The 24,626-nt window shown below is 51.9% G+C and overlaps 2 protein-coding genes across 8 annotated transcripts in view; both read right to left on the bottom strand.

Moving 5' to 3' along the window:
* MYO18B (myosin XVIIIB) overlaps positions 1–1,495 on the bottom strand; it is a 258,994-nt gene extending 257,499 nt beyond the window's left edge. For all 3 annotated transcript variants that reach the window (XM_086682197.1, XM_086682198.1, XM_086682199.1), the window contains exon 1: positions 1,305–1,495. The gene's annotated coding sequence lies outside the window, so the exon portion shown is untranslated. The remainder of the gene's footprint in view (positions 1–1,304) is intronic.
* Positions 1,496–9,803: 8,308 nt separating this feature from the next.
* Positions 9,804–24,626, bottom strand: part of GRK3 (G protein-coupled receptor kinase 3) — a 133,992-nt gene continuing 119,169 nt past the window's right edge. For all 5 annotated transcript variants that reach the window (XM_086682203.1, XM_086682201.1, XM_086682202.1 and 2 more), the window contains 4 exons: positions 22,888–23,050; positions 20,034–20,170; positions 17,500–17,613; positions 9,804–16,275 (listed from right to left, as the gene is read on the bottom strand). In XM_086682203.1, the coding sequence (XP_086538329.1) occupies positions 16,114–16,275; positions 17,500–17,613; positions 20,034–20,170; positions 22,888–23,050 (576 nt within the window). In that variant the 3' untranslated portion in view covers positions 9,804–16,113. The remainder of the gene's footprint in view (positions 16,276–17,499; positions 17,614–20,033; positions 20,171–22,887; positions 23,051–24,626) is intronic.

Consider the following 24,626-nt stretch of genomic DNA (forward strand, 5'->3'; position numbering starts at 1 on the left):
GTCTGGAAGAGGAAACTGAAGCTTAACTGGGGAGGGACTCGTCCGAGGTCACAGAGTCGGCAGAGCCCAAGCTAGGCGACTCAAGGTGACCAGGCCTGCGTGCAGGTGGCACCGGGTATTTACTAAATGGTGACAGGGCGCTCCCTCATAGGTCAGGGGGCTGAGAGACCCTGTTCGTCCTCTTCCTCGCTCTCTCCCCAGCCCGCCTTCTCCTTCTGTTATTTTCTAGAGCTCACTCATAGCCTCGGCGACACAGGCCCTCCCCGAGCCCCGCGGACATATTGCTCCGCGAACACAGCTAGGATCAGAAGCAAAAACAACACCCAAGGAAGCCACCACCGTGCTGGACGCTAGACGCTCCAGAGGGACCCTCAGCCGCCGCGAGCCGGTGCACTGAACAGGGCGGGCATCTTCCTGGCCCGGCCACAAAGAGAAAGTCACAGCCCAGTTTTCCGGGCCCCGTGGGACGGAAGCCCAGGCCCCGGCCGGGTCAAGGCCAGACTGGGCGGCTTGGAACCAGCTGGGCTTTTTCCTCCCAGCCGCCTCTACAAGAAAGCAGCACAGAGGCCATGTCCCTGCCGTCCGCAGCAGCTGCTGACGTCTTCCGGACCCCCAGGGAGGGAGGTCTTGTTAGCCTAAGGCCCCCTCTCTGCCCCCCCACCCCCCTCGCCCCTGCCACTGAGGTCTGTGCAACTTCTCCATTCAAACAGATGCCTGATACAAGGCGTCCCCGATAAAGCGCCTCCTGGGACAGAGGGTCAAGTCAGCGCCGCATGAAATTCAAGCTTTTGTCCGGGAACCACCATTCCCCTCCCCCACCACGCACATGCTTATTTAAAATCAAAAGCCACTACCATTAAGGCTTGTCCTCCACAGGGTTGGGGACGGGAAGAGTCACTCCCTGACCGTTAACTGACGACCCCTTACGCAGAAATCAGTGGTAGCGGAGGAGAAATAGGAACCCAGCAGACATGCGTCGGCTAAGATTCCAAAGTGGAGGGTATCCTATGACTCCGAACACATTTTTAAAAATGGCTAGCCGACGGATGGGTCCCGACAGACAAGGAGGAATCCCTGAAAGAGTCCGCTCGCCCTGGCATTTTCTAAAATGACTTCCACGAAATGCTCTTGCTTTCCAAGCGGGCGATTCGGGCTGTCGGACGCGACCTGGCCGGAGAGGCCCTCAGTAAGACCCACCGCGGGGCCAGACACCCACCGCCCCAGCCCCCAAAGGCACATTCTGGAAAAGTATGCCCATCAGCTTGCACGCAAGCTGCCCATCGTAACACCCGGCCCCACAGTACCTTTTCTGCACGAGGCCACAGGTCACAGGCACCACACCGGCCCGAGAGGTCTCCCCAGCTGGCAGTGCAGAGACCCCCAACAAGCCCGGACAGCAGGGGCGAAGGAGAATTGCTAGGAACACCCCCACCCGCACCCTCACACACATCCCCTTCCCTGACTGCTCCTCCCCGTCCTCCCCACACCCTCCCTCTGCGCCAATGTGATGGCAGCAGCTGAGCAGACAAGTCATTTCTAAAATTAGCCGGTGAGCCCCAGGTCTGGCCGGGAGACGGCAGCCCGGGGTGGCCGTTGACCAGGCATCGGACAGCATGGACATATTTGGTGGCGCGGAGCAGGGGAGGGGACGGCTCCCCACGCAAGCACATTCTCAGCCGTCATCCCTGTCCCCGGGCAGGCCGCACAGTCCGGCCTCGGCCCCACACAGATAACCACCGGAGGCCGCGGGGATTGGGCGAGGCGGAGAGCCGGGCCCCGCACGCCAGCGGGACTCTGGAAAAAAATAACCGGAGCGAGTTCTGCCGCCTCGTGGTGAAGAATCGATGCAGGAAAACACGCGTCACGCTCCAGATGGCATCCTGGGGGCTTTCCTGAGCTCATTTACTATTCCCGACAACCCCGCACCAGGTAGGGTTTTCCCCACTCTCGTCTGACAGAGGGGGAAACTGAGGCACAGAAAGGTCGACCAACTGGCCCAAAGCAGTGGAAAGCCGGGATTGGAACCCAGGCGGTGCTGGCCCCAGAGGGCCCAGTCTTAAATGCTGCATCCAACAGGATGCTATAAAAAGTGCTTTGTCCGGGGCACCTGGGTGGCTGACGGTTAAGCCTCCGACTTCGGGCTCAGGTCATGATTTCACGGTTCGTGAGTTTGATCCCCGTATCTGGCTCTGGGCTGACAGCTCAGAGCCTGGAGCCTGCTTTGGATTCTGTGTCTCCCTCTCTCTCTCTGCCCCTTCCCTGGTCACGCTCTGTCTGTCTCTCTCTCTCTCAAAAATAAATAAATCTTTAAAAAATTTTTTTTAAAAAGTGCTTTGTCCGCTGCCCAGAAGGCGCAAAATAAGAACACTGGTAGATTAAGTACATCACGCAAGATCGCGCAGCTCGCAAGGGACTCAAATCTAGGTCTTCCTGATTCCGAAGCCCACGGTCATTCCATTCAAACATGACATGCTGCTTCTCTTAAGAAACACTTCAGCCGGGGCGCCTGGGAGGCTCGGTTAGGTTAAGCGTCCGACTCCTAAGAGCGCGATGCTCAGGTCATGATTTCACACTCCGTGAGTTTGAGCCCCAAGTCTGGCTCTGCACTGACAGTGGGGAAGCTGCTTGGAATCCTCTCTCTCCCTATTTCTCTACCCCTGCCCCCCACACTCTCTTTCTCTCAAAAATAAATGAGTGAATTAAAAAAAAAAAAAAGAAAACACTTCAACCAGTAGTACGTGTTACTTTTCTACCCCTGTGGCTGATAGAGCAATCTATTCTCAGAGTATTTACTTCCTTCTCGGTGCTGACATTTAGTAAAATGTTTACTGGCCCACCGGGGTGGCTCAGTCGAGTCCTGCTTCGGATTCTGTGTCTCCCTCTCTCTCTGCCCCTTCCCCGTTCGTGCTCTCTCTCTCTCAACAATAAATAAACATTAAAACATTTATTTATTCATTTTTTAAATGTTTACTCATTTTTGAAAGACAGAGGGAGACAGAGCACAAGCAGGGGTGGGGCGGACAGACAGGGGGACACCGAATCCAAAGCAGGCTCCAGGCTCTGAGCTGTCAGCGCAGAGCCCTACGCGGGGCTCGAACTCACAGACCGCGAGATCGTGACCTCAGCTGAAGCCGGACGCTTAACTGACCGAGTCCCCCAGGCGCCCCTGAACATTAAAAAATTAAAATAAAATGAAATAATAAAATACAATAAAATGTTGATTTATTGTTGAGAGAGAGAGCGTGCATGTGCCAGAGTAAGGGAGGGGCAGAGAGAGAGAGAGAGAGAACACATGCTTCAGAGTGGGGGAGTGGGGGAGTGGGGGAGGGGCGGAGAGAGAGGGGGACAGAGATTCCAACGTGGGCTCTGAGCTGACAGCAGAGAGCCGGATGTGGGGCTTGAACTCATGAACCACGAGATCAAGACCTGAGCCAAAGTCCGAGGCCTAACCAACTGAGCCACCCGGGTGCCCTGAGAATTAGCGTTTTATTGGAAGTTCACGGAAACGCTTTTCTCTTGACGTTGAAACTTGACCCGTCCCCCACCCCCACCCCCACCCCCGCGCTCCCGCCAGCTCCTGAAGCATCTTGGTGCTCTCCTGTCCCGTTGATCTTTTCTATCTTCTCGTGGCCGTCGGTCTTACACGGTGGGGTGGACACGCAGAAATAGCTCTCTAAGGCTGGGCCGGGGGTCTCCGTCAGCCTCAACCTGCAGTGATGGTTAGGTTGACCTGAAGGCAACTGAGTCCCGAGGGCACCTGGCACGTCAGCATTATCCCCCTGGTACCTAACTGTGTTGCTGGAAAATCCATCAGGACAACTAAGTATTGCCTTGACCGCGCCGTAATGTAGGGCAGCCCCCGTCAGCACTAGTTTGTCACCCGGCTGAGCATTTGTCTCCGGTCTCCAGGCTTCCATCCCAAGGGGGGCAGGACAGCACAAGAACGTGAAGGCACTGTCACCAAGGGCCCCGGAAACTTGGCCCCTTCTGGTATTTTTGGAGCACAGACCGTCCCGAGTGGCTGTAGGTCCTTTGCAGCACAGACCACAGACCAGGGAGCCGTGAGTGTGCACCCGTGCCCTGGGGGTGCCAGGTTATCCCCCCGGAGACCTGGCCCTGTCTTCAGTTGGTCAGTTCTGGGTCCACAGAATGGCCTAGGGATGGATTGTGCCATTTTACTGGGGCAACTGACTTCAGCCTCCCGATCCTCCTTCTTTTTTGAGCAGGACCCTTGTGGGGGGCCCATCTCTTTTGCCTCTGGGGATGCCACATTCTATTTATCGTCTCCATACGGCCTGTGACTCGGGGGCCCCCAGTGCGCCCTATCTCACCGCACGCTAGGGTGATTGCTTCCACCTGGCTTGTGACGGCTGAGTGCTATCCCCCAGCCTGTGTCGTGTGGGGCTCCCATCATCCTCAGTGTTCTTAGAGAACTGTGTGTGTGTGTGTGTGTGTGTGTGTGTGTGTGCTGGTAACTGGAGAACAGTCCTGTGCATCTGAGCGTCATGTTCCCCACAGGGATGCAGGGAATGGTCTGCGTCTGTGTCTGTAAGTGGCTGGTACACAGCAAGTGCTCCATAAGTGCCTATGGAATAAATCGCCAAACGTACGGAAACTGGACCGGAGCAGGTGTCCCGGGATCTGGTCCCGCATCGTGCATTCTCTGCATGCCCGTCTGTCTGTCTGTCCATCTCCCACTAGTCTGTAGTCCCCTGTTCATCCTGGCCACCCAGCACCAGGCCAGGCACTAAGCAGGTGCTCATGGAATCTTTGGTGGCTGAAGTAAAACCGGTGAACAGAAGACTATATAGCCCGGAGTGTGGAGGGGAGAGAGAGATCCCTGTAGAAGGACCCCCGAAGCCCACGCCCTGGCCAGGGTCTGGAGGTGGTATGTCTGCCCAGAGCTCTGGGTGTCAGAGAAGGGCACAGGCTTTGGAGCTGGGCCCAATCCTGATCTCAAAGAGGTGTGTTCATCTCACTGGGCCTCAGGATTCCCTTCTACAACATCGGGATCCTTGGGCCACTGACCGTTCTAGTCCTTATGGCCCATGGTAGGTGCTCAGGGAATGTTTGTTGAGTGACCGAATGACCGCATGTAGATCTGTAAAGGCTCCTCCTGACTCTGCGCTGCCTGCAGAAGCAAGCCAGCACCCACTTCTTAGTGGTTCTGGTGGCCTCCGGGCCGCCCCCGGTGGGTTTTCCGGCCTTACTTGGTACGTCCCTTCAAGCGTGTCCACCCACTTCTCTGTATTCCTAATCCCTTCCTCCTTGGTCTACCGTAGGAATTCTGGCCAGCCTCCCCTAGCATTTTCTGTGCTCAGAGGAGCCAGGCTGCCGGGGTCCTTGTCAGGGTAACAACCCTGCAGCCCCGGAGAGTGGCCCTGAATGCATATACCCTCCCATATCCGGCCTTGCGGCCCCACTCCCCTCGCTCTAACACCCTCGGTATCCAGTCCCTGGAAAATGTCTCCCTGCCCCTGCCTATCCATGTTCGCTCCGTCTTGCAGCTGCTTTGGCATAGAACTCCCTTCCTCCTTCATCAAGCACTTCCCCAGAGTGGGGGGGGGGGGGGTGATGGGGCATCACCCTAGCCAAAGGCCTAGTGGCGAGGAGGTAAGGGAGGGGGAGATCCTGGGGGTGGGGGTGCTATTTCTCCATAGGAAGGAATAGAACACGTCTGCGGCCTTGGAGAGGTCAGAGGAAGCTGGAGGTCCAAGAGTTCCAAGGGCGTCAGCTCGGATGTCCCCATCCCGTGTGACAAGGTCTCATTCTTCCCCAAGCCAAGCGTGCCTTGGCCAAGCGGACAGACCTGCCTTGGGAGCTTAACCACCGTTGGAACTCATCTGGTCTCATTCCTGAGTCCTAGGTCTGGTCCTCATTTTCTTTCCCGCCCACCGTGGAGGTGGCCCTCTCAGTGTTTCCTACTGGCAGCTGGTTCCTCTCGGCTGTTTCTTATCTTTCCCTAAAGCATCCATTAAGCTTAGTGATAGCCGCCCATCGCATCGTCCCCCTGTCCGGTAGTTACTGTCCCTCCCACTTTTCGCAAACTCTTTGTTGCCCTAAATAAAGAGGTCGACGGAAGCAAGCTCGAAACTGGCAAGTTCATTTAGGGGTTGCGGACGGATTGCAGTTCTGGACAAGCAAAAACGGTAGCGAGCTGCAGGCGAGCCGGCTGGGGGTTTGGGATAAATTACGTATGTATTTTAAATGTTTATTTATTTTGAGAGGGAGAGCACAAGCAGGGAAGAGGGAGAGAGAGAGAGGGAGAGAGAGAGAATCCCAAGCAGGCTCTGCGTGGTCCGCGTATTAGAACAAGGCGTAAGAGACCTAGGATGTCTTTGTGCAATACGGGTGGAATGGGGTTTTGTCCCAGTCGGATGCGCTTCCGGAGGGGTTATTAGATCCTGTCTCCCGTGAGAACAAAAGACGAACTGCTGTTAGCGCTGAGATGATAAAGGAGGGGGAAAACACAGACGCTCCACTGGCATGTGTATATCGAATAACGCAGCCACAGTTAACGTCGTGGCAAAGGTGGGTTACGGGTGAGAAGGCAGGTGCTGTGAATGTGTCAGCGTCTAGCGAGGAACAGGCCTGTTAGGATTTGTAGACTCAGGCAGCCTCCTAACGAGTAGCCAAAGTTTCATCATGCTGAGATGTTGGGCGGAGTGGGGAGGTCGATAACGGATTCATTAATAATTTTAAGGAGTGGGTGAGACTTTCGGAGGCGGGTCATTAAATTCTTATAGTTGAAAGATGACTTTTTTTCATATCATTGGTCACGGTTAGATTTCCTGTAGGAGTGATGATAACATGCACTGTATTAAGTTTAGGTTCCCTATTTGTGATCAGCTTTTGTAAGTGTTTCGTCAAAGCCTTCTCCAGTTTATGGTGGGCTTGGGTTAGGCACGGGTTAAGCGTCAGGCCCGGCGTGGGGCTTGAACTCACCAACTGTGAGATCCTGACCTGAGCTGAAAGCAAGACTCAAGACGCTTAACCCACTGAGCCACCCAGGTGGCCCTGGGATGATAGGTTGTATTTGTGGGCAGGGAATGAATGTAACAAGGGGGCAGTTCAGTAAAAATGCTCCCCACCCCCCGCTAAAGTGAACGGAACCGGTGGAGCCACACAAAGCTGCGTTCAGCCCGCTTTGTGAGACCAACCTGGCCCTGAGTCATCCCCCCGCCCCCACCTCTGGCAAAATCCGCCAAGGTAGATATGGGACAAGCTTGGACCGATGCCTCAACATCCAAGAGGATTCCCACACTATCAGTCTTCTGTAAATCAGTGTTATCCTCCTGGGGGCACGTGCTCGAGGTTCCTTTCCAAGGTTGCAGTTCTTTTTTTTTTAGGTTTATTGATTTATTTTGAGTGAGACAGAGACAGCCCAAGGCAGGGGAGGGACAAGGAGAGAGGACAGAGAATCCCAAGCAGGCTCTGAGCTGCCAGCACAGAGACTGACGCGGGGCTCGAACCCACGAACTGTGAGATCATGATCTGAGACAAGACCAAGAGCCGGACATTTAACTGGCGCCTGCAGTTCTTTTCGAGACAGCGACCTCTTCGCAGCTTGGTAGGACATAGCGGCCAGTGTATTCCCTCCACTGGCACACCGTCCCAACTCACCTCTGTTGCAAATTTGCACTCTCGGAGCCCCCTCTCGTTGAACTAGGGGCTTTCTATGTTCCATCTACGACCACCGATTCCCATCTCTGACCACGGCCAGCCGGGGAGCGGGTAATCCAGGCCCCCACGCCCCACTTCAGCCCCTGCTTTCTCCCACCGCACCCGGGACTGACCTTGCAGACTGTTGTCTTGGGGGGAAGCTGCCTCTGAGACAGAATTCAAGGAACAGAAGTTTATTGACGAGTTCTCTGGTACCTATACCAATGGAAGGATGGAGAAGAAATGAGGATGGGGGGGATGTCTAGCTGTGACAAAGGCCCCCCAAATGGCTTCGGGCAGCCAGATGAGAAGTTCTTCCGTGAAGGACGATCTGGACAGCACATGACGCTACCCACTACAGACCCTTGGCCAAGGTCATCCGTGACATATTTGGCAAGGTAGAGCGACTCATGACCACAGTCAGCACCATTGCTGCTACGCCTGGACACAATGCGTCCACACTCACCCCTGCAGTCACTGGCCATGGGCAAATTCCACCCTGAAATGACCGGGAAGCTCACTGGCATGCTGTTTCGTGTCCCCGCCCCCACTGCATCTCATGGATCAGATCTGCAGTCTAGAAAAATCTGCCCAAGGCATTGATATCAAGAAGGAAATGCAGCAGGTGTCAGAGGGTGTTCTGGGCCCCAGGAAGCACCAGCCCCCTCTGCCGCAATCTTAACAGTAACGCCCGCTCCTCCTCCTTTGGGGATGGCATTACCTCCAACACCACTTTGTCCAGCTCATTTCCTGGCACGACAATGAATTTGGCCACAACCACCACATGGCAGACCTCACGGTCCTCAGGAGCTCCCAGGAGTTAAGAGTCCTGGCCAGTAACCTTGGCAACAACCTTTCCCCTTGGTGGAGTCCCCTGCCCCAACTCTGTCCCCAGCACAGAGAACTTTCCATCTTCTATACCAGGGGTTCTCAACTGGGGGTGGCTTTGCCCCCACAAGGGACATTTGGCAACGTCTGGGGTTGTCCAGACTGGCTTGGGAGGGGTGTGGGCACTGGCATCCAGCGAGTAGAGGCTGAGTGGTGCTCAACACCCTACAGTGCCCAGGCCCCTCACATTCACCCTTAGTTGAAACTTGGATGTTTTTGGTTGGGATGGTCCCTTGGGTGCATCTAATCGAACGCTCGTAATTCCGGAACGAGAAAATCGCAGAGCGAACAGGTGGCCCAGAGCGGCCAGCTGGGAGTCGGGGGCCCAGCACTCACCCCGTCCTGCCGGGCCAGCAGCTCTTGGGAGCGGCCCTCGTTACAGGGCGCATCCGACCGAGGCCTCGGCTGCGTGCCACCCTCTGCCCACGGAGCGGACCACCCACTCCACAGCCGGGCCTCCGCACAACTCCTCTGACAAATGGTTTCGAATCGGCAATTCCTTCTTTCCTGAACTGGCAAGACACAGAACGTGCTTCCAGCTCAAGGACAGGAAACAGCCAGCCTACCCTCCACCTGTGGGCCCCCAGGCGGGCAGATGTGCCACGCCACCTCCTTGGATTTTTGGTTTAAACTGACGTGCACCCTGGGGTCTCTCAGCTCGTCTCCGTGGGAGCAGGGATGGAGAGTAAGGGGTCTGTACTTCCGGGAGGGACTCCAAGGTCACCCTGAGAGTAAGCGGCGGGGGGGGGGGGGGTGGCAGGGGGAGTGCTGGGGTAGCCTAGACTAAGTGGGGAGGAGACAGTGCTCCAACACTCCAGATAACCACAGAAATGCAGTCCTCTTCCTCTTTATAAAATCGGCCCCTGTGTGGATCGTTCTCAAAACCAGGATTCGTTAAAAGGAGTTACTTCCTGGGGCGCCTGGGTGGCGCAGTCGGTTAAGCGTCCGACTTCAGCCAGGTCACGATCTCGCGGTCCGTGAGTTCGAGCCCCGCGTCGGGCTCTGGGCTGATGGCTCAGAGCCTGGAGCCTGTTTCCGATTCTGTGTCTCCCTCTCTCTGCCCCTCGCCCGTTCATGCTCTGTCTCTCTCTCTGTCCCAAAAATAAAATAAACGTTGAAAAAAAAAAAAAAAAAAGGAGTTACTTCCTGACGTCTTAGCAGCTTGATAAAAAAAAAAAAAAAAAAACAACGCAGTTTTGAATCAGGGGCGGGGAGAGGGGTTGGGGTGGGAGGACAGCACACCAGAGTAGAAATCTTTGTACAGATGCTTTTTATTGAAATTTTAGGTAAGCAGTTTATCAACATGGAAAACCAGCCTAGCTGCTCCAAAGTAACCGTCAAAGCCGGTGATCATTAAATGGACTGCACGTGCCTTGCACAGGGCGGGTGGCCGCAGGCGTGGAACAGCATCTCACGTGGGAGAGGACTTGAAACGTGCACTAGTTAGGTGTCTACTGGGGGCGGGCTATAGACTTCCACTGGCACGATCAACGGGAAGAGAGATCACACGGGAATTACATGGTGATTTTATAGGTAACGGTATCTAGATTTACAATAAGGCTGTAGAGCAACGCACAACAGGAAGCGAATTTCTCTCTTTCGGGATGTGACACTTTGCCAAGAATACAGTAAATACGTTACCGTGTTGGTGGCTGCCCAGCGAGGAAGACAGGCAGAGAGAAATGTCAGCATGTGAGGAGGGACCCCTTCTCCCAGGGACCGGTCATTCCAGCTCATGTCAACCGGTCTGTCCGCTCGAAAATAAGACCCCTTGCAAATACAACCTCTCGCAAAGTTTTAATCCTAGATGAGGGCGTTCGCCTTTATGATCCCGTTTTCCAAACCATTTGGAAGCAGTGAGGGGGCAGGGGAAAGTCACGTTCAAATGAGCAACTCCTCGGAAGTGGTGTTTTCAAACACGGCTAGCTATTTGTAACGAGTGCCGAGGGCCGACCTTTCCTTCGGTGCTTGGTAAGTCAGGTGCAACAGTCGCATCTCAGGGCGACGGCGAGACGGGTGGCAGGGATTCGGCACAATCGGACCAGGAAATGATGATCTGGGCTGAAGGATGATGGAACAGAAGGGACGTCTCCCTGCCCCGCTCGCTAGGACAAGGCCGTGGCTTTAGAACTGACATCAAAAGGGAATCCCGCCGAACCGTGTTACTGAGACTCGTTTATGATGCAGCCAGTCTAGAAGAAAGCGTGTGGGGTACCTGTCAACGAGCAGGACGGCTTCTGAAGAGGTAGATGAAAGCAGTATTTCATGGCAAGTTTGCTGTCAGATGTTGTCGAGAAAGCGCAGGCGCTACTCAGCCCAGAGCAGCCGATAAGCTTTTGTTGAAAACAGTCCATGGCAGTGGGGACGGCTGTTGGCCCCATGTGGCTGCGCGCGTTATTTCTGCTTTAGCTTATGAGAAACAGAAAGGACTGCCTTTTCTTTAAATAACAAATTAGACAAATAAAAAGGAGCAGAAATAAGGAATGCTTCGATGGAAAACAAACGTAAGGATTCAATAAATAATATAAAATGCTTTTGTGCTAAAATAGAACTCTGTTTATATATATATATATATATATTTGTATATGCAGTTTAGCAATCTTTGTTACCCAGAAAAAGCCAAATCTATCATAATCATTTAAAACATAGAAAAATACAATTTAACAACAGAACTTAAAAAATGGCCAGTGTTTAGCTTACAAACCACATATAATATATACAGCATGGAATGTTAATCAACTGAGACACAAGAAATTAAGTTTCAAGTCCTTTGTAATTACAAGTGCACGGTTAGAAATATTTCTCCATTCCCTACCCTTACATGAAAGACCTTTTATAGTAGGACAAAATAAAATATGGGAGCAGAGTTAACAGTATTCAGAGATGATTTTGAGATGGTGGTATAAGAGAGTTTCCTCTAAGAATGCTGAGTTATTGAAACCTTAAAAGGCAGTTTTTATTCCTGTAGGTTTTTGATGAAATGCATATACTGTTAATCCATTTTCTGGTGTGTGTGTGTGTGTGTGTGTGTGTGTGTTTAAATAAAGGTGATTTAACATTTGGGGTGCCGCATTTATTGGTCAGTGCTCCCCGGCCACGTCAGTGAGTGTCTGGGCATTGGGCACTTCCAGGGTTGGGGGGGCATCCCTGTCCCTCAGCTGTAAAACAGCAGGTCTATTAGTTTTTGAGAGTGAAAGAAATCCAAAGTCCATTACGACCTGAGGAAATCGTATTATTTTAGAGTTCAACTTTCATTAATTCGACAGGAAAAAACTTATTTGAATGTAGCCTGGGTAAAAAGAAAAAATTCATATTCGTATGAATTCAAGTAATTAATTCAAATCTCTCGGGGCAACTTTTCGCGGGAGGGAATATCAGGTTAGATCTTTCGGAAAAAACGTTTTCAAATTCAAACTATTAAAAGCTCACTCTATGGATCGTTATTAAGTAATCTCTAACCCAACGTGGGGCTCGAACTTGCAACCCCGAGATCAAGAGTCGCGTGCTCTGCCGACGGAGCCAGCCAGGCACCCAGTATCCAAGCTCCTCCAGGAGTGAGCATGGCTTAAACAGCAAGTCCGGTGCTATTATTCTGGGAGGCTTCCTGTGGCTTCAATGGGTGTGCGACAATGTCTGCAGCTGGCCACATGGCCCTGGGGACAGCCACCCAGACCCTGCGTCTGGCCCTCTGGGGAGCAGCAAGGCATGGCCAAATAGGGTGTTAGCTCTGGGTGCTGTGCAGAGTCCTGATGGAAAGCCAATGGCCTATTTATAAGTTCAGAGCCTCCATAACTGAAAATAAAGTGGCCGCGTCTCACCATAATTACCATTCAACTCCTATTTCAAGGAGGGAAAGAATCAGCCAGCTTTAACTCGGGCGTTTGCATGGTGCTTGGTGTAAAGGTTGTGAGTTTTGACCTGCAAGGTAACGTCTTCCTTCTTTTGCCCCATTCCTACCACTGCCCTTGTCTGGGGGGGCGGCGCCCAATCCACTCACCCCTCCAGCCCACAGCCCCCCCAGCCACCACCTGCCAGACTCCAGTGAAGCCCCACCTCCTCTCGGGGCACAAACGTGTCAGTCCTTAGGGGTGGAGAGGAGGTCATTCATCAGGCGTCTCTGGATGACCCAGAAACACTTCCCTGAACACGACTGAGAAAAAAACCCACGTGTGATGAAGTCTTACAAGATAAGTCTTATCTTAACGCCAGCGCATTTGAAAGTATGTTTTCTAGATTTACATCGCGTGAAAGAGGTCCAACTTTGAGAACCTGGTTTTCTTCCTGACATGAAGCCGATTCCGTCGAAAAGGCAAATGCTGTGATTGAATTGGTGCAACTACAAATGCCAAATGAAATTTTTTAAATCATCAGAGAAAAACCACTCTTCGATCTTTTCTCGTGTAGTTAAAGCTGTCAATTGGTAAAGGCTATTTTTTAATGGCCAGTGAGGGCCTTAAAACGATGGTTTCTGATATCCGTGTGGCGCATTTCAAATCACAATCGAGCTCAGTCTTGCTTCAAACAGATGGTTGCGTGTTGTCGCTGTGGTCTTTCTGGAGCTGGAAGGCTGCTGTCCTCCACGGCTGGCCCTTCTTCCCCACGGATCCTGAAATCGTAATGTCAGTGAACTGGCCAATCATTTCCATTAGCACGGAACCAGCGAATTGCTGTAAGTTTTGCTGAAAACTCCCACTTCCACATGAGACAGAAGGAAAAACCACGACCCCCCAAGGCCATGAAGGAGCGATTGCACCAGTGAGAGTATTTTGGCTTAAAAAAATAACCTTGGACTCACTCAAGTTTTTCATGGATTCCATACATGTTGTATAGCAGCTAGAGGTAAGATCATCTTTGTTTTTAGACTTTGCCCTTTTCATTCCCTTGTTTTATGAAATCAAGACATTGTAACTTTATAAAAATATTACCAACTTTATCTTCCTTGGATAATGAGAAAATGTGTGAATTTTGTCCTTTTGAATGGTCCAAACGTAGGAAGGGTCAAACGTCTAGGAATGATGTGACACTCTTAAAACCTTCGGAAACAGCCAAGTATGCCAAGACTTCTAAACCAGCAGCTTGGGGCGCCTGGGTGGCTCAGTCGGTTGGGCATCTGACTTCGGCTCAGGTCACGATCTCGCGGTTCGTGAGTTCGAGCCCTGCGTTGGGCTCTGTGCTGACAGCTCGGAGCCTGGAGCCTGCTTCCGATTCTCTGTCTCCTCTCTCTGCCCCTCCCCTGCTTGTGCCGTCTCTTTCGTGCGCAAAAATAAACAAACATTAAAAAAAAATAATAATGAAATAAACCAGTGGCTTTCTTTGGCCACTCAAGGCCATGCAGGCACAAGGCGCTGGCACAGAAGGGTCCCGGAGGTGTCTTCTGTCTGGCAGCGGAGAAACTGGCCCCGTCAGGACGCCTGCGGGGGCAAGTGCAGGTAGGAGACAGGCCAGACAAGACCCCAGCACTGGGAATTATGGTTGAGGCAAAAGGGCTCTCAGGCGATTTCCCAATTCACGTTTTCCTTCTAAAAGGCAGATGAACCTTCTGTTCTACGCTGGAGCGAAAAAGGTATCTTTCAAACAGCCGCACACTGGCGTGGCTGACGCACTCGGGTCTGAAAGGGGAGACGCTAAGCCCAGCCCCTCGAGGAGTCTGTGCCCGAGGGCCTTGACTGTCAAGCGGGGACTCGGGGCGCAGCAAACTGTACGTGCTGAGCGCATGGGAGCCTGCAACGGGGCTGGTGACAGCAGGGACAGCTGTCATTAACCACAGTCGGGAAGGCGCTCACCCTTTGCGAGGAACAACTACTTTTCTGTTGCTAGCGGTTTTTTGGGTTTTTGTGTTTTTGTTTTGAAAACAGAATGTGAACGTCAGTCTTCCCTTTTAAACATGCCAGGGGAAGGCATGTAACTAGGGCACCCCCCCCCCTCTACTGGCAAGAGCAGAGTAGAACGGATACGCTCATGTAGACCCCAACTGGTAGCTGAGATGGGTAAGGAACCTCCAGATTTCTTTTCCGAAGCAACTCCTATGAAATGAAACACGTTCTGTAATTATCTTCCAAACTCTCCAAACAGAATTGCATTAAAAAGTACTGACTTTCCCAATGAGCACAGGACCCAGAGATTTGGACCCACTGAAAATATCGAGGGCAGGATGCAGACAGCTGTGATCGGTGATCGGTTGTTGGTATTGTTAGTAAACTTAGAAACATACAACGAGACTGTACTAGGAAGACAGAAATGTGGACTTTAAAAAAATTATTGTTACTATTTTTAGTCTGATGAGAGAGAGGACTGCACTGGGAAAATCACCGCTTCTTACAGCCCAGCATTTATTTGGGGCGTGAAAAGGGCGCAGGGCGCGTGGCGGGAGAGCAAGCCGGGGGTGGGGGGAGATGACAAGATGCCTCCGGGATCAGGGGAAGGGCCTTTCCGCTCCCCTGCTGTGTCGGGCGCGGGGCGACCCACCCGGGGGGGCAAGTACTACTCACTAACGACAGGCCAAGGTCAACAGGAAAGTCAACAGATGCGGTTAGCCCATCTGGACACATTCATTCTTCAGCATCCTTTAGTCAATGAAATTCACTGTAAGTTATGCTACGACGTGAAACGGAGCGATTCTTCCCTTCCTGTACACACCCATTATGGATACGTGTCCTGAGGGCAGGCAGAAGGAACCAGAACGAACGGGTCCTGGAACCGCTTACTGTCGGAACCCTCGACAGACTCGCCCCCCAGCAGCCGTGTGCACCCAGACATGTGAAAGTGCTATGTGTTTATTTGAAGATGTCTGAGAAACCGCTGTTGCCCCGGAAGCCAAAACCCCACGGCCTCGCCTTCACAGCCCGCCAGGCCTTCCCACGATCCGCTGTGGAACGCCCTCAGTGACGAGCGACGGCCACGTCCTCTGAGGGCACACTCCCTCTGTTCCCTGTCGGAGGCAGGCTGGTACCCGTGGTTCCGCACACACGGTGGGGGCCCAAGTGCAGCCTTCTCGACCAGTATCTTCGGCTTTCAGCCCCGGGCAACGAGAGGTGGGTGTGCCCACGTCCTGCCCTTCGGCCGCGTGGACCAGGCACCGGGGAAACTGGCACGTGGAACGAGGCAGTGCCTGGGCCATCCGTGCCCGATGCGGCAGAGGGCTGCGCTCCGTCCTGGCAAGCGCAAGATGTGTCTGACGGTCAGATGTACAGATCGAAGGGATGGGCAGGAATCATTCCAAGTTCTAAGTTCATAGATACCCAAACCGGGACGTGACGAAGGAAAAGAACTTTCGCTTGTTTCTTCAGTAGTTTCGAGCGTGGACAGATGTGATGCAGAGGGAGGCACTCGGGGGGAGGGGGGTGTGTAGGGGGGGTTGGCCGGCCCCATGCCGACAGCGGTCAGCGCTCTTACTGGGAGCACTTCAGCGTCCTGGGTCCTCCCGGCCATGGAGGGGCCCTAGGGACACGGGGACCGAACCTCCGACCCCCGGCCTTCTCCAAAAGGCTCCATCTCAAGGGCTGAAAACCCTCGGCACGGGCTTCCTTGCGGCCCTGTCTCCCCAGGACCCTCCTGCCCTGGGTGTCAGAGGCCATTGCTGTTCCTGTGACAGAGGGGAGGCTTGGACAGCTCAACCACGCTGGAGCGGGACTTGTTGAGGAACTTGGGGGCGCGTCTCAACAGCCGCTGGGCCTCCATAAACGTCTCGGTCAGCTCCTTCTTCCACTGCACAAACTCGGGGTCGCTCTGCACGGAGACACAAAGGGAGAAGTTGCCACGGGCTGGCCCGTCCTGCTGACAGCCGGGGTGCCTCTGGCAACAACGGTGACGTGCTGCTCTCCGGCCCGCGGCGGCCTGCATCACTGCGGGCCACACGGGCGGCCTCCTCCGGGGCCTCCCGCGGGAAGCAGGGCCAGGCCGGCGAAGCCCCTCGGGCGCCCCTCCCGATCCCCACCCCGAAGCACCGCCGGTGATCTGCTCAGACGTGACCTCCGATTTCTGATTTCTAAACTCAAGTCTGTAAAATAATACCTGAGGGGGAGCTCTGACAGATTAACCAGCACCTTCACGCGGGCCCTGTGGCGGTGAAGTTACTCAACACGCGGCCTGGGCATCTACTGCCGGTTTCTCTCTCTAAATATGCTCTCGCGCGCACACCACCCCCCCCACACCCACCCATGCACACCCCACCGCCCTCCACACCCGAGACACCCCCCCACGCCTACACACATACCGTATACCCCCACCCCCCACCCGCACCTACGCCTGCACACACACACACCAGCACCTCAGAGGAATTAAATTTGGGCCACGGTAGAACTCTGGAGCGAGAAAGATGGCATTCCCCCTTAGAGGAGTCACTTTGGTATCTTGCGTTTGATTAAACATCCAAGCCTCAGCCTCAAACATGCTGAAAGATGAGAACCTGGAGACCAGGGGCGCCTGGGTGGCTCAGTGAGTTGAGTGTCTGACTTGAGCTCCGGTCAGGAACTCATGGTTTGTGAGTTCGAGCCCCACACGGGGCTCTGCACTGACAAGGCTGAGCCTGCTTGGGATTCTCTCTCTCTCTCTCTCTCTCTCTTTCTCTCCCTCTCTTTCTCCTTCTCTCTCTGCCTCTCCCCTGCTCATCCTCTCTCTTTCAAAATAAATAAATAAACTTAAAAAAAAAAGAACTGGGAGACTCGATGACAAATAGACCCCTAGTAAACAGTGGACAGTTTCCAGATAGGGCAATCCAATTACTCCACGGTCTTCCCCTCCTGCCATTTTCTGACTTTCACATCTTTGATGGTAACTGTTAATTTGCTGAGCTCCTGGTACCCCAGGGCTTTCCTGCTAAGTAAGTGATAAAGCATGGATTTAAGCAGAGGTTTCATACCCAGGCAGCCATCTTTGCTGGACATATGTATAGCTGCCCAAACTTGCACCTAAGGGACACGTTTTAAAAAAAAAAAAAAAAAAAAAGCTCACCTCACATTGCAAGACAAATTGCTTCCCTCCTTTTATCCTCAACAAAATGCATTTCTTGTCTTTAATCTGAGTTTCTTCCACAGACAGAATCTGTTCCATCGTCAGTAAATTTTGCTAGCCATAAAAAAAAAAAAAAAAAAATGACAAATTACTTCACACTATTTCCCAACTTCTTCCATTCAATTGATAAATAATACGGAAAACTATCAGCTCAGAAGTAAAAAAAAAAAAAATCAGTCTTTTTCTTTCTTTGAGGATATTCTAGAAGTGAGGGGGAATGGCTACAAAGAAACATGCACAAAATTTAAACTACGGCATCTCGCAGGAAACGGCAAAGAAAGGAACGTCTCGATAACTCTCACACAGAATTGATTTCTGAGTGGCCGTGACTCACACGTACCCTCGCTGTGTCGCACACCCACCTGAAGTCTACCGACCAGGCTGTCAGCAGACAATGAAGCACCGTGTAACTTACGTGAGCAAATGGGACGAGGCTGTTTTTGACACGGCAGCCCAGGGAAGGTCTAGCAATGTTGGCTTGTAAGCTAATGATTTTTTGCAAATATCAAAATGATGTAATAAATCCAGGTAACATCCTTAAAAGATGGTCACGCTGGGTGTATAAGAGGATGGCCTAAGGTGACTGCTATTGTGTCATGAGTACCTGACCGTTTTATGTTTTTTTGGATAAATACTCCAGGAATCCTAAATGAAAAGCACCATCGTGGAGGCTCACGTTTCATATTAACCTGATTTATACCTACGAACCCATCCATCCACATACACCTAGACAGCTCTCAAACAGCACACTACACATTGACTCTCTTGAAAGCAAGCTAACTTAAAGAATCCCGTGTGTTTAAAAAAAGGAAGATTTTTTTTCTTAAAGTTTTCAAATATCCTGAAAAGTGAGACAATTTCCTTTCAGTGTGCGCCACAGAGACTGCCCGGTAGACAGCAGAATTCAGTTGACCCTGGGACAACACGGGTTTGAACCGTGTGGGTCCACTTCCGCGCGGATATGGTTTCTTTTTTTTTTTTTTTTTCCCCAGGAAATACAGGACAGGTCTGTAAATGCATTTTCTCTCATGATTTTCTTAATAACGTTTTGTTTCTTCTCGCTGTCTCTATTTTAAGAATACAGCATATAAGACACATAACAGGCAAATTTTGTGTTAATCAGCTGTTTATGTTATCGGTAAGCCTTCTGGTCAACAGCAGGCTATTAGTAGTTAGGTCTTTGGGGGGAGTCAAAAGTTATACGTGGGTTGTTGACTGTAGGATGGGCCAACAGCCCTGACCCCTACCCCCCATCGTTTAAGGGGTTAACTGTAAATACGTCATATGCCCAGGGCCACTCATTATCTGGAAAGATTATGTAGTACTAATATACATGAATTATAGCTTGGGTGCTGAATTTATAGATTTGTGAAATACATATACTACATGTAACACATATCTATAGTATAATATTATATAACATAATACATATTATGTAATACCAGCACCTGAGTTATAATTCAGGACCCCCAGAGACTTAGTACTTCATGGCCCAGATGTATTAGCTTTGGAAGACAGCCCCCTGGCACTGGTAATGGTGAGAAGGTCTTGTGCATTTGAATGGGATGTGATGTTCGACAGCAATCACTCATAATTCAGCAGCCACTTTACCCACAGGGATTTAAAAAAGTCCAACAAACAAGATTAGAGGTCACTCTTTTCTGTACTTCTCACCACTGGACAACTGATGGGCAGTTTTTGGACATATACAACACATCGACTATACGTGGGACCCCCGTCCTGCTTCCTTGGCCCCAGAAGCCGAGCCACTCCCTCCCCGAGAGCAGAAGTGTGTGTCCCTTACGCCTGGGCTGCCAGCTCCGGACAAGCCCTCCACTCGTCACACAGTAGGCGCTTAATAAATGCTGCCTGCCTTGCTTAAAGGGACAGTGGGGATCAGAAGGTTCTTTCTACCTTGTTCACAAACATGAGCCCTCCAAACGACCCGAGGGTATCTTCCTGCTTACGGAATGGAAGTCACTTAGAATTTTCCAACAAAACGGACAGCAGAGGAAGTGTGGCTGGGCGACCTCACCTCTGCGCCCAGCATCCCGGCTCGCTGCATTTGGGCCTGACGAGGGAGGCCCCGTGAAGGGGAGACTGGGTACAGGCAGACCCACAACTGTTGGGCTGTGTCATGGGCGCTGGCCCTTCTTCTCTGAGCTCTGGATTTAAGTGCCTCCGTCTGACTCCAAGGTCCGAGATTTCTTCCCCCGCCCCTCTTTTTTGACCTACCTGACTGCTCTCTAGCCCTTCTTCAAACCTGGCTGTTTTGACCTCTCACGTTCTATTTTCAGATGTTACAAAATCCTTCCTTGACTCGAAGGTTAAAAGCTAAAGTCTGAACACCAAAATCTCACGTGGGCAGGTTAAAACAGTGACGGGGAGCTTCGCGGCGCATTCCCTGCGACACGAGAGCCATGTGGCCCTCGGGACGCTGGAAGCACGTGCTGGTGACGGCACTTCAGACTCACCCGGGACTCTCCCTCTCCTCTCCATTCAAGTCTGTTTGGAAAGAGGTAAAAATAGCGACGCTGCCACTGAGTCAGGAACGGGTTCCCCAGTTTTAGCATGTAGCCGTGCATGATGCAGTCTTTTCCCAGAGCGTAATCTGAGGAATATAAAATAGCCACGAATTAAATGGGCTCCGAAACAGATCATCCGTGTTATTCTCAGAAACAACAACAACAGAAGAATGACACACTCTTTGGAAAAGTCAAGTTTCTATGAGTGGAAACATGTCCCGTAAACCATTATCTCGGGATCGCAAGGACGGGTCTCTTTGGCTCTCTGCTGACGTCGTAAGTGGCTGTTCCTCAATATTCGGATTCGTCTATGATGTTCCCTGACTGCTCAGAGAGGACAGAGGTTTGTTCCCAAACTATTCTTTCGTTACGCGTGACAGCAAGAATGGGAGAGTAGAGAGGAGTTCGATTCGAGCGCTGCCCCAAGTACCTCTGCCTTTACGTGAGCCTGGGGTTCTCCCTTCAATCCTGTGAATAATAATAAGGAACTTACCAAGCAGCCGAGGTAACACGAGGATCAAAACTGCTTACTCCTTAAGGCTGTATTTATGCCCCAAGTACATGGTTGTGTAGACAGACCAACTCACACTCAATGCTGACTCCTGATCGCACTGTTAGAATGAAATACTGTCTTTCGCTCTTTGTTTAAAGGTTCATTTTAAGTGGCTGGCTTTGACTCTTTAAAGGCTTTCGTGACTGGGCTAAAGTTCACCCTCTCTTTTTCCTATTCCTTCCACAGCTACGAAGGGAATGCCTGTTCTGGGCACGCTGGGTGCCACAGGAGACAGAACTCCTGGCCTCAGGGAGCTATGGTCCTCACAAGAGACCCCGAGGATGAACAGGTAAGTAATACCCACATAGCGCCGCACGCAGGAGGGAAAAGAACCAAGGAGGGAGGGGACGAGGGGATCGGGTGGGCTCCCTGGAGTTGTCATTTTAATGGAAAACTATTTGCACTGCGAAAGTATATCGATGGTGGAAGCCTCACGGGTCAACTTCAGAGACCTACGCCTAGACTGTACTGCTCTGTACGGTGACTCTGGAGATCTTCAACCAAGATCCAGCGATGCCCACATCAATCACTTGTATATGAGGGTAAATTCGCTAATCTGCTAGATGCTCTGATTGCAGCTCTCGCTACAACGAGACACTTGGGCAAGGTTATTTAGGTCCGCTTTGTCTGGGTCCACTCTGTCAAGATCCTAGTGACATCATGGCCTTCCCGGGAGCAAATCACCATGGATGTGACCTGCCGTGTAAAATTTGCTACAGCAGGGGTGCCTGGGTGGCTCAGTCGGTTAAGCGTCTGACTTCGGCTAAGGTCAGGATCTCACGGCTGGTGGGTTCGAGCCCCGCATCGGGCTCTGTGCTGACAGCTCGGAGCCTGGAACCTGTTTCGGATTCTGTATCTCCCTCTCTCTCTCTGCCCCTTCCCCACTCACACTCTGTCTCTCCGTCTCTTAAAATCTATATAAACGTTAAAAAAAATTTTTTTTTAATTTGCTACAGCAAAGAGTCCAGAGTGATGTCAATGGACGCACGTGCTAAGGAGCAGCTTAGAGATGAAGCCTGCCTCCCTGGAGGACAGAGGGGAGCACAGTTACGGGGCTCTACTGCTCCCGTGGCGTGTACTCAGGTGACTTTTACGTAAGGAGGGATTCATCCAGGCTCGGGCATGCTTTTCTGGGCAGGTGGTGGATGCTACTGGCAAACTGTCAACGGGACGAATGAGCCTGCATCAAGATGCCCCCCTTCAAGCAACTGAGAACAGAATGAAATTGGTTCCGGTCGTTCCTGTCATATAACGTCAGCCTCAGAGACAGTCTTTGCCCGGAGCTAAAGCGAAATGATGTCATCCCCATCAACCACAACAGATTCAGACATCCAAAATTCATAAAGTCCGCGGAAAAGCAAGAGCGCCCACGTTCGCTGAATTAAGAACAGCTGATTGGTTTGATACTTGGTGTCGTGCATGCAACTCTGGATATCCCCCATCGGGCACTCAAATATTGTAAATAAAAAGGCGCTTTGGTGGGGCGCCGGGGTGGCTCAGTTAAGCGTCCGACTTCGGCTCAGGTCATGATCTCACAGTTCGTGGGTTCGAGCCCCGCGTCGGGCTCTGTGCCGACAGCTCAGAGCCTGGAGCCCGCTTCGGAGTCTGTGTCTCCCTCTCTCTCTCTGCCCCTCCCCTGTTCATGCTCTGTCTCGGTCTCAAAAATAAAAAATAAACAGTAAAAAAAAAAAAATTTTTTAAAAAGGCGGTTTGGTAACTTTATTGCTGTTTGTAAAATAACTGTAATTATATCCACTGATATCTCTCGACAAGTGATATGTGTGCCAAGTTCTCCACCCGAACCCACATACTTTGAGAAACGGAAACGTAGGCCCTTTGCTCAAAAATTATTAAGGACGCCAAGACGGTGGCCGCAGAGTGTTCAGCCCAGTGGGGTGCCCTCTGAGGTGGCCCAGGTCACACTCCCATGAAGCCGGGCCTGCTCCTGACACCGGACGAGTTTTCAAGGAAGACACTTGTCAGCTTGCCCTCAAGGCTCCAAGATCAGAGGACTCACTGACACAATGATGCTGACCGTCTTTATTTATACGTTGACTAAAGGCTTTGAAATATTATACTGCACTTTTCCAAGCCACATAGAACTATTTATGGCACCCACCCCCCTCCCCCCCACCCCCCCCCCCCACCCCCTGGAAAGTACTTTATGACCCAAATACTTTCTCGGCTTTACAAGAAATTTCAAGAAATTCATCGCATTGGAAATACTTTGAGACACGCTGATTATTTTACCTTCTTCGTGTCCAAGCTGCTTATTTTTAGCTCTCTTCCTGGCCTCGATTTTATCCGTGTCTGCATTTACTGCTTCATAAACGGTTTCTGCTACTTCCAGCTGCCAGCGCTCGGAGATCACCAAGGGGAAATTCTTGTAGAGATCTTGGTCGCAATCAAGAAGCTTATTATTTTAAGAAATCAAGACAGGTACGATTTAACATCCTTAGCAAGGCAACGGATTCAGAAGCAGCCTATCTGTGCGTGTGGGAAGTCAACTGGCCACACGCCCCTGCTCATCCCGAGCGACATCGTCCTCGGCTCTTGGCCACGAAGCACGAAAACCACACTGATCGGAGCTCCTAGTTTAGGCACGGGCTACCTGTCGGGAGGCTTGGAGAGGCTACCTCAGGGAAACCCGGGCGTCCAAACCAGTCACAGGGGACAAAAGCGAGGCGCGGGAAGTTTGCCTGAATGGCCCAAAGTCACTCAGCTGGTAAGTGCAGATGTGAGCCCGGTCTGCGGGACTCCAGAGCCTCGATTATGGTTTACAAAACGTAAAGTATGAGGATCCCTTTTTAACCCCAAAAATGTCTCTGGGCTGCCACATCATAGCCGTCTTATTTTTGGCACTCTTTCACGGCCGGTAGTACATGTGATGGTGACAAAACTCTATTGTGACGGCAGTAATCCTTTTAAAGGACCCTGTTGCCCCAAGCCTGGCCGTGAAGCGGTACTTAAGCCTCTGACTCGAACATCCGTCCAGGCTGCAGATGCCGCCTGGTGGGGCACGCGTCTGGGCACTGGTTGCACCGCGGTCCCCCAGGGCGGCCACCGCACCAGACCACAGAAGTGGCCTGGGCCCTCTCGGCTTCCCCTTCGCCCAAGCTCCCCTTCCCGGGAAGCTGGTCCTGACCGCCCCTCCTTCCAGACACAGCCAGTTCCAACCGGCTGCCACTCCTTGGTCCCAGCGCCCTCGGTCTCCGGTTTCCCTCCTCTCCCCAGCAACCTTCCCATCATCCTCCAGCCACTTATCTGCCACTTCTGTCCCCGTGCCCCACTGGCTCCAGTTCTGCGTGTCCCTAGCTACAGCTCCTCACAGGTGCGTGTGCTTGCAGGGCTGAGGCCTGCTACGGGGGACGGGGGGTGGGGGGAGCTGCTTGGTAGGAAAAGTGAGGGGGGAGCTTACACAACCAGGGTATAATGAGGCAGCTGAGCTGAGATGGGGAGGTCCTGGGGGAAGCTGGGGAGGTGGGGGCAGACATGAGCCGACATGTGGTGATATGCTCTGACTTAGCACCCTGAAAAGGATGATTTTCTCCCATGACTCACCATCTGTAATTATGCCTTGTCTACTGAGAGGCATAATGATATGAACAAAAGTTTGAAAAATGCAGAGGATTATGTAAAAAAAAAAAACCACCACAGTGATTATTCCACTTTTGATTGACAAATGCAAAACGGCTCAGGCTGTTTGCTCTTTTCATCCTGACGCACGGAGATCTGAATACTTAAAAGGATTAAGATGGCTGGCTCTCCAGCGCCAGGCAAAGTGTCTTTGCTATCACACAGTTGTTTTTCTCTGCTTCACGTACGTGCGAGTTCTAGTTCAATTGCAAGTATCTCCAAACCTGTAAGAGACTGACCATCGTGCAGCTTATTGAACAAAATGATTAGCCAGGGGAGAGCTTTCATAGTTTCTAATTTAGTTCCTTGAAGGCTACATCCTTCAAATGTGTGGACGTTCACTGGTAACATCC

The sequence above is a fragment of the Puma concolor genome, chromosome D3 (genome assembly GCF_028749965.1).
Source record: "Puma concolor isolate L17-30 chromosome D3, mPumCon1.1.hap2, whole genome shotgun sequence".
Lineage (NCBI taxonomy): Eukaryota > Metazoa > Chordata > Mammalia > Carnivora > Felidae > Puma > Puma concolor.